This window comes from Ochlerotatus camptorhynchus, unplaced genomic scaffold, assembly GCF_037179485.1.
Source record: "Ochlerotatus camptorhynchus isolate MF236.1 unplaced genomic scaffold, CSIRO-AGI_Acam_v1.1 ptg000306l, whole genome shotgun sequence".
NCBI lineage: Eukaryota > Metazoa > Arthropoda > Insecta > Diptera > Culicidae > Ochlerotatus > Ochlerotatus camptorhynchus.
In genome coordinates this window covers 1,423,212-1,437,325 of record NW_027040794.1, presented here as the reverse complement: position 1 = coordinate 1,437,325, position 14,114 = coordinate 1,423,212, and the positions used below count along the sequence as shown (strand labels likewise).

General features: G+C 42.6%; 2 protein-coding genes across 7 annotated transcripts in view; one reads left to right on the top strand and one right to left on the bottom strand.

Annotated features, from left to right (window-relative positions):
• Positions 1 to 14,114, top strand: part of nolo (no long nerve cord) — a 777,697-nt gene that overhangs the window by 424,850 nt on the left and 338,733 nt on the right. The gene's annotated exons all lie outside the window — the stretch shown is intronic.
• LOC135707260 (uncharacterized) lies at positions 8,694 to 14,009 on the bottom strand. The gene has a single exon (XM_065229054.1). It carries the CDS (start codon positions 14,007 to 14,009, stop codon positions 8,694 to 8,696), a length of 5,316 nt encoding a protein of 1,771 aa, XP_065085126.1.

Sequence of the window (14,114 nt, the reverse complement as noted above, 5' to 3'; positions counted from 1 at the left end):
TCAAAACGGCCAGGCCTACTGTGCCGCATTTAAGGGGCAAGATAATTCAGAAAACATCGGGCCTGTTTAAATCGAAGATTTCAACACGATGCTTCAAAAACCAATAAATGGAAGAAACGTGGACATCTCGTACCGTACGTTCCGATTTTGGTTGGTCGTTGGAAGCATCAAAGCTAGCATGAGCACTAACTCTTGTCCTAGCCTTTTATGACTTATGGCTATAGCGCCATTATTCGCTTTCTGAAAAGAGAAGAGAGAAAGGAAAAGGAGAAGGACAAAAGAAAAAGGATTATGCACAGAAAAAATACTGAATTTTATCTATTGCCTAAAATCTCCCTTCGTTTAATTTTGAGCTATACATGGCATAAACAGCGAAATCGTTTACAAGCTTGCATACAATATTGCTAATTTATGCGATATTGCGCTTAAATTTACACGAAATATCGCGTAAATTTTTGCAAAATCTAGCGTTAATTTTATGTGCGCTATATCTCGCAGAAATTTACATGAATTTTTCGAACGGTGTATGAAATCTATGAACATAAACAATATTTTTGATTTGAAATATACAATATAGAAATGCATAACAGTGGTGGTCACTACCCGAGTCTTGTCACTATTATCAAGTTATAAAAAGTAACAAGGAATAAAATGTTATCCTTTGATAATTGGAAAATCCTGATTCCCTAGTTTAAATTTGTTTGTGCTAGGGTTTGGTGGTAGATCTTATCACAGTAACGCACCACAAAAAGGTGATCTCCCAACGTTACTGGTTTGAAAAGATAAAAATTTACCAAATGGAACGAACTCACCAAGTTTAGCTACTTGACATGTTAAATGGAGTTTAGATCCTGCTTCATGACAAAGACCAATCAAACGGATGACGGAGTTTGACGTAAAAGTCCATCTTCCATCCAAACAACGGGGGAACAAAAGGGACCTCTCATACCACGGCGCAATGCGAAGAGCCCTTCTACCACTACCACTACATCATTTCGGTGCTCACACTCTAATTCAATTGGCGTTGACGGCACCTTCGAAAAACCGTGTCTTCTAACAATTTTAAATAAATTCATCTCACTGCGTCCTAGCAAGAAGTACGGTTCCATTGTTTTGGAAGTTTTCTCGGTATTCGCTTGATATAAATTATCAGTTTTTTTCTCACTAAGTGACTCCTGGCATAGTTCCCGGTAAATTGATCGAAAAGTGAGTTTTTTTAGTAGAAAGTGTCATTTTCGGAACGATTAATCCGTGCTATTGGTAATTCGCAAACCAATTTGGGCATCATCGTTGCGTGGTCACGCATACGCGCTCACACATACCCGCTCACGTATCATCATCATCGAGTGTAAGCACCCGTTTCTACATCTACATCGTTCATCAATCATCGTGCGCCTGTGTGCGCTGAGTACCGAGCCTCGATCAAGTGCACCACAACGAAGGTCATCCACGCAGCGCGTCTCTTCCAGCCATCTGTGTAAACGCCTACACATATAACGCTCGGTGGTAGTAGTATAGGATTATCAGATAAGTTTTTGTTTTTTTCTTGTTTCTTTTCCTCCCCCATTAGTTAAATTTTCATTTTGTATTTCTGTGTTTGTAGTGTTTTCTGTGTATTGTGTCTGTGCGTTCAGTGGGAGAGCGTTTTGCGCTCCCACTAGTTGAACAAAATGGATGTTTTGTCAGAAGACGACATGGATGACCATTCATCTCAAAAAATTATGATGTCATCCATGGTTCGTCGTCTCAGTCTGTCAATGGGCAGGCTGAGAAAAGCTCCAGATTGCGGGCCTACCCGAATGACTCGACTGGCCCATGGGTTGTCTAATTTCAGCCCAAAAACAAACCCTTGAATGTTGTTCAGATATCTGATGATCTGACAAAGCGATTCTCTGCCGTGACCGAAATAACGAAGGTTAGGCACAACAAACTTCGTGTGACCGTCGCTAACCTGAAACAAGCCAATGAAATTGCTGTTTCCCAGTTTTTCACACTGGAATATAGGGTGTACATTCCAGCCTCTGATGTGGACATCGAAGGCGTGGTCACTGAGGCGAGCCTGAACCCCGAGATACTGGAGAAGCAAGCGGTTGGCCGATTCAAGAACCCCTTGCTTCCTCCGGTAAAGATACTGGCCGTTCATAGAATGAAGTCAGTATCGCTCAGCGAGGGTAAAAAGAGTTTTACCCCCACAGACTCGTTTCGGGTGACTTCTCCCTACATCGAGCTGGGAAAACTTCGTCACTGCAACGGAACTCCTCCTCATGCTCTCTCGTCATGCCCGGCGTACAAACAACTCGGGGACAAAATGAAACGCTCCCTTAAGGAACGTTCCAGGCGGTCTTTTGCAGAAATGCTTAAGACAGCCACGCCATCGACCAATGACAAAAATCCCTTTTCTCTTTTGTCAGATGACGAGACTGACTCTGACTTGGCTGAGGAGGGAACTTCTTTCAGTTTTCCGGAAGGTTCTGCACGGAAACGAAAGCGCATCCGTTCGCGGATTGTTGCAAATAAAGAACCCCAAATCAGCTTGCCCAAATCAAGGAGTGGTGGAAAAAAGGAGACTTCTACTCCTCCTGGATTCCGCAGAACTGACTATACCCAGGATTTTCCACCTCTTCCGGGGACATCCAAAACCCCTGATGCCCCAATTTTAAGAACAGAAACCCCTTCTTCATCTGGGCTGTTCTCAAATACCTCAACATTTCTGATCCTCTGAAAAGCATTGTCCTCACATTGCTTTCCACTGTGAAATCCTTCTTGAAGACTTCAAAATGGCCCCTTCTTGCAGCTATCATCTCCTTCGATGGATAATTTTCCAAACGAGGTCGGGGATTTGATCACTGTTCTACAGTGGAATTGTCGAAGTCTTATTCCGAAATTAGATTCGTTCAAGTATTTAGTCCATAACAATAATTGCGATGCATTTGCCCTCTGTGAAACATGGCTCTCTTCAGAAATTGATCTCCCTTTTTATGATTTTAACATTATTCGATTGGATCGTGAGGATTCACGTAAAGGAGGGGTACTTTTGGGGATCAAAAAGTGCCATTCCTTCTATAGAGTGAATCTTCCCGAATTCCCCGGTATTGAAGTTGTCGCATGTCAGGCTACCATTAAAGGTAAGAGTCTTTGTATTGCTTCTGTATATATTGCTCCTAGAGTCTCTGTTAATCGCAAACAACTTTTCGAGATTTTAACTCCCACGGTACAGGCTGGGGGGAGCTGTACGATGATAACCGTTCTACTTTGATTTATGATCTCTGCGACAACTTCAACATGACAATACTTTACTTTAAGGATATTAACCTTAGATTGTAAGTTTGATTAACCTTGTGTTTAGTTTGTATGTTGTGCGTGTGACGGTTTTTTTTCAATGTTTGTTTTCAAGATGAATAGAAATAATTTCATGCTTTAGGATTAATTAAATAGTTGTATCGTAAACCACATTTCAAACCTCCTTCTTCCCTTTTCCCATCAAAAAAATTGTAAATCTTCACTAACCTCGAGACAACCGCGAGTACTCGGTCCAGTTCCTTTAACTTTAAATTTAAGACAGTAATAATGTATAACGCAAAGGAAAATTCGGCTCTGTAAAGTTTATTCGATTAAGCCTGTAAAAATAAAGTAATTATAAAAAAATTTAAATAGAGCGATTACATTCGCAAAAATCACCATCTTAGCGCCCCTCGATGGAACTTTGTATGGGAGCGAGCTGTCAATTTGATAGTTGAGTGTCAAACAGTGAAGTTATTATCATGCATTAAATGCATTAAATCTTGAGATAAAAGTCTGGGGGATCGAAAAAAATATCGTTGTGTTCAGAAAACAATGCTCTTTCAGATGATGTATAAAAACAGATAATGTTTTTCTTTCAATTTGGCATTGTCTAAAGGAATCTTTATCAGCTTTTCAAAAACCACATCCCTTTGTTTCGGAAACTTACGAAAGTTAGTGCAAAATTATGTTTTTTGATATCAAGTCAAATGAAAAAAAAAAAAAAAAAAACATTATAATAATAATACATAACAATACAATCGTGGCATCGAATAAGGCTATGACCATCGGTAATTAAATTGTAATCAAATAACACTCAATTATGTTTTTACGCTATTTTATTTTTTATTTTGCCCTTATGCAGGATGGGTACACATATTTTAGTTCCATCATATTATTCTTGGTTTTTTTATGTTTTGAAACATGTTGCATTACATATGGTAGCAATTTGAGATTACACGATTAAAAATAGAGACGATAAAAAAATCGCGTTGCAGAATTGAGTGTAATACAATAAAAATGTCTCATGCTGAATTTTAATTCAAAACACATTTTAATCATTTCCTTGAGAGTAACCGTTCTCGAATTTAGTCAAGTTGGTTGAAAATGGTTCTTAGCCTTCACAGTTGAAAAAAGTAATGTGAATTTCTATCACTATGTTGCATATAAAAGGAGCGTCATGTATCATACAAGTTAACATTCAAAATATTGTTTGCCACATTTCTTGCAAGTGGCATTATGGAAGAAATAATTATGGAAGAAAAATACTTGAAATTATCATATAAGAGATAACTGAAACCAGCTTTAGTCCGGGAATTAGAAGGTGCTAGCTCTACTGTTGATCCAGAAACCCATTTTAAAATGTTTGATAATTCATACCAATTCCGAAGTCACTTTCAGAAGCCATAAGCTCCACGTGTCTGCAGTTCCGATATCATATGGCTAATGGAACTGCAAGCAAACCTTCAGATTCAGATCAATTCTTTGAATCCAGCGCGTATTTAATAAAGCATGACGTAAAACACGATTGGGAATATCCATTGTCAGTAAAATAATATGAAAAGATCTCACCAAATTATGTGTCTATAGATCCTGTCTTAAGACATTATTGTCGTCCTTCTCTTCTTGCTTGTAGATGCTTTTTTTCGCAGCTGCACAAATCAAAAGTTCTATTCAAAGGCACTGATTTCCTACTGTATAACTTTAGATATTTATAAAAAAAAAATGCAAAAATATTTGAAAAAAGCGACAGAAGTCAACGAAAAAACAGCGACCGAAAAAAACACAATTCCATCCGCGAGCACAGCACACTGCGATCCTCGTTGTAAAAATATTCAGGTTTACCGGTAAAAAGTGATCAATTTGCCCCCATTTCACGGCATCATCCCAATTTCATTTCCAAATTTGGCATTGGATAAGCTCTGTACAGATTCAACAAAAAGGGGGATCCGCCGGTAACCCCTTAACTCGTGCCGCTATCAGCACCACCCTAAAGTACAATTTACGTGCGACCTCCAGTTCCACTTTCAGTTTATGCAAGCTAACAAAACTGAGTTAGGCGGAAGGTGTAATTAATAATGAAAATATTTATACCGGGAAATATCACACATAATAAATTAAGTGAACTGTTCTAGAGCTGGCAGCGCGCAAACACAACGATGATGATGACTAGCTGTGTACTGGTTCGTGTTGGTTGGTATTCATGGTGGGTGGGCATTCCGGCAGCTAAATGTCACAAGGTGCGAGGAACTAAGGGGTAGTCGAGTAGGTTCATACTATGCTCCTTAGGTGGTACCGTAAAACGGGGTAAATCGGAACACCCCTCGGTCAAGGGGCGCATTTTCCATTTTTCGTGATTCTTTAGAGAGCACTACTTTCTTTTGTTCACATCTCCGGAACGAATGAAGCGACAAATTGCATTACGTATTGTTTAATAAGGACAAAAGGATAATAAGGAATCTAAATCTGTAACATTTGCTTCTGTATAGTTTTGCCAAATATTTTTTTATTTACGTTTGAAAACTTTAAATGCAGTTTTCTCTTAATACATGTCGTTTAATTTTTACTTTAAGGACACCGTCGTGTTTTCTATCTTTTTTTTACATAAGAAACACTTAACGACAAAAAGTTATTTGCGTAGATCTTGAGATATTGTATTTCGAATAAACAAAAAACATAAGCTCTTTATTTGATCCAAATTCAAATTAAATTACATTTCATTTTAACCTTTTTTTTTCAATATAGCAATCAAACCTTCATGCCAAACACTGCCGAATGCTTTTTCTATGTCTAGAAGAGCAACTCCATTTGACTAGCCTTCAGATTTGTTTGAACGAAATAAATTGGTAACTCTTAAGAGTTGATGAGTAGTTAAATGCCCATGGTGAAATCCAAACAGCTCATCTGCAAAAATTTAGTTCGTATTGATGTGTAGCATCGTTCTATTTAAAATTATCTTTTCAAAAAGTTTACTTATTGAAGAAAGCAAACTTATTGGACGGTAGCTAGAAGCATCAGCTGGATTTTTATCCGGCTTCAAAATTGGAACAGCTTTTGCAATTTTCCATTTATCAGGAAAGTATGCTAAATGGATCTGTTAAATAATTTTACCAAGAAAGACAAGGTACTCTCTGGGAGATTTTTGATGAGGATATAGAAAATTCCATCATCACCTGGAGCTTTCATATTTTGAAACTTTTGACAAAGGACCACGTCTTTTATTTCTATGTATCCCCACTTATGAAACAAAATTATGAAAGATTTTGAACATTAATAACTCAGCTGCAGCTGGACAATTTCAATAATTTTATCACAAATCGATCAGAATCCTTTCTACGCATCTATAGCATTGCTTTTGACTGATGATTTTTTAACGTTAAGCTATTTAAAAAGTGGTAATATCAAGCATTGTCCAATGTACAAATAAAAAGTGATAATTTTATCACTGATTTCATGGAATAAACGTTCTTCCCAAACCCAGTCCTCACTTGGTTGCACATCATTCTGATTTAACTTGAAAAGATATAAAAGAGCACTGCTGTAAGGCATTAGCTAATTTTTGCTTCGGACGGCTTGGTGGTCAGCAATGGATGTCCTCTTCAATAAAACGACCCTTTTCAGGACCATCAAGCTTATAACAGTAAAGAGTTGGAATAGAAATTATATGTGCGATAAACGACCAAACAAAATACTCTCCAGAGTTGTAATCTTGTAACCAAACTTAAAAGCAGTGGTGCAATTTATTTTTATTGATTCTCTTCATCAACTTTCTCTTTGGAAAAAAATACTACAAATTTGGTACGCCTCCAATTCAAAACCGGAAAGAGTTGAGATAATAGCTGATTGATCAATTAAAAGAACTAAAAGCTCTCCACATTTATTCCGTCAACTAGCGGTCCTACGTCAAGCTTCTGTTCATGCCCCTAGACACAGACCCTTCTACTTTTTTAGTTATAGACCTTACTTGGTCCAAATCAGTCCCCCAGGAATCATCAAACATATTTTCCCGAGAGAAAATATTCAGATAATCCCGAGCAACCTGATTCTCAATAGGACTAGTTGCTGAGCTTTTTCCAAATTTGGAATCAAAATTTTACCACCTTCTTTAAGCGCTGGAATAGGCTTTTGTAGTTTTTTTTTTCAAATTTTTTGTGAGTTTCCAAAAGGGTTTGGAACTCGGGTCTAATTTTAATACATTACTTTCAAAAGTTTTGTTCCTCAGGGCAGAGAATCGCTTTTTAATTTGGTTTTGAAAATCCCGCTAGATAACTTTCATGACAGAATCGCGTGTTCTTTGATATTGTCTCCTGCGGACATTTTTAAGACGGATCAAGAGCTGAAGATCGTCGTCTATTATAATTGAATCGAATTTAACCTCGCATTTTGGTACTGAGGCAGCTCTTACTTCAACTATAGAAGTAGTCAGAGATTCAGGAGCATATTAATTTCATCTTTGGTTTGCAAAGGAATGTTTGGATTGAAATTATATTCTAAAAATGTTCGATATTGCTCCCAATCAGCTCTATGGTAATTGAAAGTAGAGCTGTTGGGATTACAAATTATTTCTGGGGATATTTCAAAAGTTACTGGAAGGTGGTCAGAACCGAAGTCAGCATGGGTAACCAATTGGCTACAAAGTTGACATGAATCAGTTAAGACCAAATCAATAGTTAAGGGATTTCTTGCAGAAGAAAAGCATGTTGGGCTGTGTTGGATAGCCGGCTTACCTCCTTCGATGTGTAGTGGCAGTGGAGCATCCGTGCCGACTCCAACACTGTTTGGGGACTCTGTTGTTGTTGGTGTTTCTTTTGGGGTGAAACGGGGTGCGGAATTCCAGGGAGTATTCTTCTTCTCCAGAGACACAAAAAAGGACACTCGCGGATTGGCCAAACACTAGTCTACGAAAACTACATTTATTCCACATTTAACAAATTACTATTTACAAACAAACTTAATGCTAACAATTTCTGTACTCTTCGTCCCCGATGGGAGCATCAACCGTTTCCAACGGCTACCGAAACCAACTAACTCCCGTCTCCCGATCTGATCATCGCTTGACCCGTGGCAATGTAGAACAAATCTCCCTCTCGCACTGTCCGTCCGTTCGGTCCAGCTTCGCACTCGTCGTTCGATCATCTCATCTGCTGCTCTCGATGCTCCGACCGTAGGTACGATGATCGCTGCTATCCCTTACGTGTGGACAATAGACGCATCTCTACTTGTAGTCTAATCCCTTTGTTGGCTGCAGATCAGCTGTAGCAGCGACGGTGATAACTCTCCAGGGTTGTAGTTTTCTAGGGGTCTTACTCTCGTACATCCTCACCCACCCAGAAATTCGCAAAATTTCTGAAAGAAAATAAAAAAAAATCCTCTTCGGAAGGATGGGAGTTTGGGAAGGGTATAGGAGCGGGTTTTCACGACAAGGTTGCATCAATTTGGTTTTCCTCTTGGCTGTTTGAAAGTGGCAACATGCAATTTTTCTCCACCGGACGTTTGAGTTCTCCTGTGGCTGTCTTCAGGGTCACGACTCTAACTACGTTGTCTTCACCCGGGTGTATAGCGACGATTCTTCCCATTTTCCAGCGCATGGGAGGAAGGTTATCATCTTTAATAACGACGAGCTTGCCTACTTCAACGAGAACTGCTGGCTTCCATCGCTTGGTCCTAGCTTGCAGTTGACTCAAGTATTCTCGGCGCCACCTAATCCAGAAATGCTGTAATTTTTGCTGCATCAACTGGTAATGATTCAGTCGATTCGGTGGAATGGTCGTGAATTCAGGGTCGGGGAGGGCCTGCAGCGAAGAACCGACTAAAAAGTGTGCTGGTGTCAAAGGTTCCAAATCGTTTGGATCATCCGACATCGGTGTCAACGGACGGGAATTTAGACAGGCCTCAACCTGTATTAGTAGTGTAGCGAAATCTTCCGATGATGCTGGGGTCTCTCCTATCACTTTGATGAGATGGTTCTTAGCCGACCGGACTGCTGCCTCCCAGAGTCCTCCGAAATGTGGCGCGCTAGGTGGGTTAAAGTGCCACTGAATTCCGTCCTTAGCCAGTTCACTAGTGACTCGGTCACGATGGGTACGATCGCTCAGCAAACTGTATAGTTCTGCTAGCTTGTTCCGGGCACCAACGAAGTTCGTGCCGTTGTCGGAATAGATGTCCGAACATTTTCCTCTCCGTGAAACGAACCGTCGCAAGGCTTGCAAAAACCGATCCGTCGAAAGATCGGATACCAGTTCCAGGTGTACTGCTTTGGTACAGAGGCAAATGAACACCGATACGTAGGCCTTCACTGCAGCTCGTCTAGGGGCTGGTCGGATATAGACAGGGCCGAAGTAATCTACTCCTGTTTTCGTGAACGGACGCGAAACATTGACGCGGGATGACGGCAATTCACCCATGAACTGCTGCATTGTGGACGGTTTCGTTCGGAAGCATTTCACGCACCGGTGAACTATCTCCCTGGCTACATTTCTTCCACCGAGTGGCCAGAATTGCAACCGGACTGCTCCCAGTAGCAGTTGTGGACCAGCATGTAGTAATCGCTCGTGAAAGCAACGGAGAATCAACCGGGTTAACTGGTGCCGTGCTGGTAGAACTGGAGGATGCTTGGTGCTCTCCAATTCTTCGGAATTCTTCAGTCGACCTCCTACTCTGATTAGTCCATCCTTGCAGACGAACGGGTGAAACCACCTCAACGGGGACTTCCTCGATACAAACTCTCCCTTCGATAAAGCCTTCCATTCCTCTGCGAAGACCTCTCGTTGGACGTTCCGGAGCACTGCGTTTTCAGCAGCTTTGAGTTCTGCAGCGTTGAGAAATTCATTTGCGGGACGACTTGCTGCTGGTATTCGTAGGAGTTTCATGAGTCGAAGCCAGTATGCTGTTCGTCGAACCAAATCAGAATACGATCCGAACTTGCTGAGATACACTTCGTTGAATTCTGCTACGGGTGATACAGTACACGCAACTACGGTGCGACGCCTCTCTTCCTCTCCTGCTTCTGGGATTTCTTCGACCGCACCAGGCCATGCTTCTGGAGCCTCCTTCAGCCAATTCGGACCTTCCCACCAAAGTTCATTGTCGACGATATCTTCGGGTGACACTCCACGCGATATTAGGTCCGCTGGGTTGTCTGTACCAGGCACGTGTCTCCATTGCCATCCCTCCGTTAGCGTTTGAATTTTTGCCACCCTGTTGGCAACGAACGTGGTCCATGTTGCTGGCGTAGATTCGATCCAACGCAGCACACATGTTGAATCTGTCCAGAAGAAAGTCTGAACCGCTAACCGAGTAGAATCCTTGACCTTTTCGTATAACTGGGCCGATAAGAGCGCACCACAGAGCTCTAATCGTGGGATAGACTGGCAACGGAGTGGAGCCACCTTTGATCGGGATGATAAGAGTCGAACCTTGATTATCCCGCTGGAATCCTGACTTCTTATGTAGACGCAACCACCATACGCCTTATTCGAAGCGTCTGAAAAGCAGTGTATTTCCACTAGTACTGCCTTGGGAATGATGACACAGCGATCGACTCGAATTTCATACAACAATGGGAGTTTTTCGTGAAATTTCCGCCAATTCTCACCCACCATCAAAGGTACTGGTTGATCCCAGTGCAACCGATTGCCGGTCTCGTCTTGCAACGTCCAAAGCTGCTGCATGAAGATCTTGGTAGACGAAGTCGTGGCACCAATCAATCCAAGCGGGTCAAACAGCGTTGCGATTAGTGACAATATTCGACGCTTCGTCAACGGGACACCAGGTTCTATCGGAGGAACTGTGAACTGGAATCGAAGGGTATCGGTAATAGGCATCCACGTTAGTCCTAACGTTTTGACGGATTGATCAGAATCCAGGTTGATTCCTTTAGGGTCTCGAAGAGCCAGGTTTTCTTCGGGTACGCCTTCCAGAACTTTGGGAACATTGCAAGCCCACTTTCGGAGCTTGAAACCACCACACAGCATCATCTCAATCAACTGGTTTCTGAGACTGATAGCTGCATCCACCTCGTCCGTACCGGTGATGACGTCATCCATATAGACGTCTTCACGAATTGCTCTTGCCGCGAGCGGAAATCGGTCTTCTTCGTCAGCAGCCAGCTGTCGGAGAGTTCGTGTTGCCAGAAATGGTGCGGGTTTGGTTCCATACGTAACGGTGTTCAGTTCGTACACTGCGACTTCCTCGTCCGGAGAAAAGCGAAATAATACGGACTGGAGTGGTCGATCCTTGAGCCACGTAAGGATTTGTCGGAACATCTTCTCGACGTCCGATACGAGGAGAATCTGATTCATCCGACTGCGTAGGATAATTGACCTCAAATCTTCCTGCACAACTGGCCCTACCAGAAGCACATCGTTTAAGGACACTCCGGATGACGTTTTACACGAGGCGTCGAAGACTACTCTGACCTTGGTGGTGGTACTCGCCTCCTTGACCACCGGATGATGGGGAAGATAACACCGTTTGACCGGTCCCTCTGTAGTTTCTTCGACCTTGCGCATGTGTCCCAGTTTCAGGTACTCGTCCATGAATCCGATGTATTGTTCCCGTAAGTTGGCGTCCCTTGCCAATCTCCGTTCCGTTCCGAGAAGACGTCGGAATGCGATGTCCCGTGACTCGCCCAGGTTTGGAAGAACGTCTTCATTTTTGGGTAGGGGAACAGTATAACGACCTTCTGGACCTCTTTGAACTCCACGTTGAAATAATTCTTCACACTTTTTCTCCTCCAGAGAATAAACGTCCGTGAATTCCACCTCCTCGCACGACCAGAAACGTGCCATCAACTTTTCCAAGTCCTCGGACGTTGAGAAATGGCAGTTGACTTGTAGGGATTTGATAGGAGTTGAACAGCCACCACATACTACCCAACCGAACACCGAGTCTGTAAGGCTTGGTAGATGTTTGCCGATTGTAATCCTTCGCCCCGATTCGAAGAATTCGAAGAAAGCCTCGATGCCTAGCACCATGTCGACTTCCTTGGACGTGAAGAATGCAGGATCCGCTAGCTCAATTCCATTCGGTAGAATCCACCCTTCCGTGTTGATTGAGGTTGTAGGGAGATTCGCAGTCACCTTGGGTAGCACCAAAAACCTCATATCTCGCGAGAAATCCGAGGTTCGCGAACGTATGACCGCTTGGACTGTATGTTTGACCTTGGTAGCCCCTTGTCCTATACCAAGGACCGAGACGTCGACCTTATTCCTGATTACCTTCATCCTTTGGGTTAACCGTTCCGATACGAAGTTGCTCTCTGAACCGGAATCAAGAAGAGCACGGGCGTGGTACCTTGAACCAACGTCGTCCTCGACGATGACTACCGCTGTCGCTAAAAGGACTTGCGACGTGAGTTGATTAGACGTACCGCATACCGAAACGTCAGTGGCTGCCACGTTAGCCAGTTGGATTGAATTGGAACCTGAGGAGCCTTGGGATTCCTTGGAATTTGAATGATGATTGCCCCCAGCAATCGCTGCGACCGTTACAGTGTGATCCTTCTCCGACTTGAAGCAAACCAGGGTGTGATGACGGTTCTTGCAGATCCGACAGGAAAATTTGGATTGGCAATCCTTTGCCTGATGCCCCGATCGAAAGCAATTCCGGCAAAGTCCTTGAGATTTCAGTAGAGAATCCCGATCCACCACAGAAAGTCTTTGGAATGCGGAACATTGGTATAGAAGGTGGTTGTCCTTACAAGCCACACATCTTCCTCCTGACGATTGAATCGAATTGTAGCTTGCCTTGATTGCTGAAGCTTTCGGTTTCGGTGGTGGTTGTTGCTGATGGATGATCTTGTTGTCCGTCTGCCTAGATGGAAGGGATTCCAGTACTTGCATTCGCTGACGCAGAAATTCGGTGAGGTCTGTCAGTAAATCCATCTCCTTGTTGGCCGAATATTCTTCCCATGCTCGACGAGTTGATGGATCGAGTCGCATCGTGAGCAGATTCACCAATAGGAGATCCTTGTACTCAGCAGGTTCCACGATTTGATCAAGTGTTTGGACAACTCGGTCAAAACCATCCACCAGATATCGTAACTCAACAACAGATTCCTTGGAGAGGGTCGGAAGTTTGAAGAAAGATTGGACCTGCTTCTTCTTCAACAGCTTGTTGTTGTTGTACCTCTTTACCAGAATATCCCAAGCTATCTGGTAATTCGCCTTGGTAATTTTTAGTGGATCGATTAGGCTTTTAGGTTCACCTTGAAGACACCCTTTCAAATAATGAAATTTCTCCACCTCTGGTAAATCAGTCCTCCAGTGGATGAGCGAGGTGAACAGGTCTCGGAAGCTCAACCAGTCATCGATGTCACCTTTGAATGATTGGAGGTTGATCTGCGGTAACCGGACATGACCGACAACACCTGACATTGATTGTTCATGGGCGGACTGTTCCAACTCAGAAGAAACGCGAAGGGCCTTGCTTTTGTCCAACAGGAAGGTTTTGGCTTCATAATAGCGATCGCTCAAGTGCTTGCGTAACTTACTATAATAACTCTCCTCATCCTCGAAGTATTCATGAGATTTTAGCTCGACCAAATTCTCACTAAATCTCTCCCACAAATCATCGATCCGTTCTAATCGAACTTCGACTTGAGTACCGGTGGTTTCATCAGAAAACTTCTGAATGAAAGACCAAATATCATCGAACGAGGATTTCAAATCGTCCAATTGAACCCTCAGTTGCTTCAGGGATGACAATCCTTTCCGGGTGGTGGGTGGCATTTTGATGTGATGTCGAACAATCGGTAAAGAAATTGGAGGTGTAGTATTCCGCGTGTAGTCTCCACTTCGGCGGACATATACTGCTCGCTATTACTGACCTGGCAG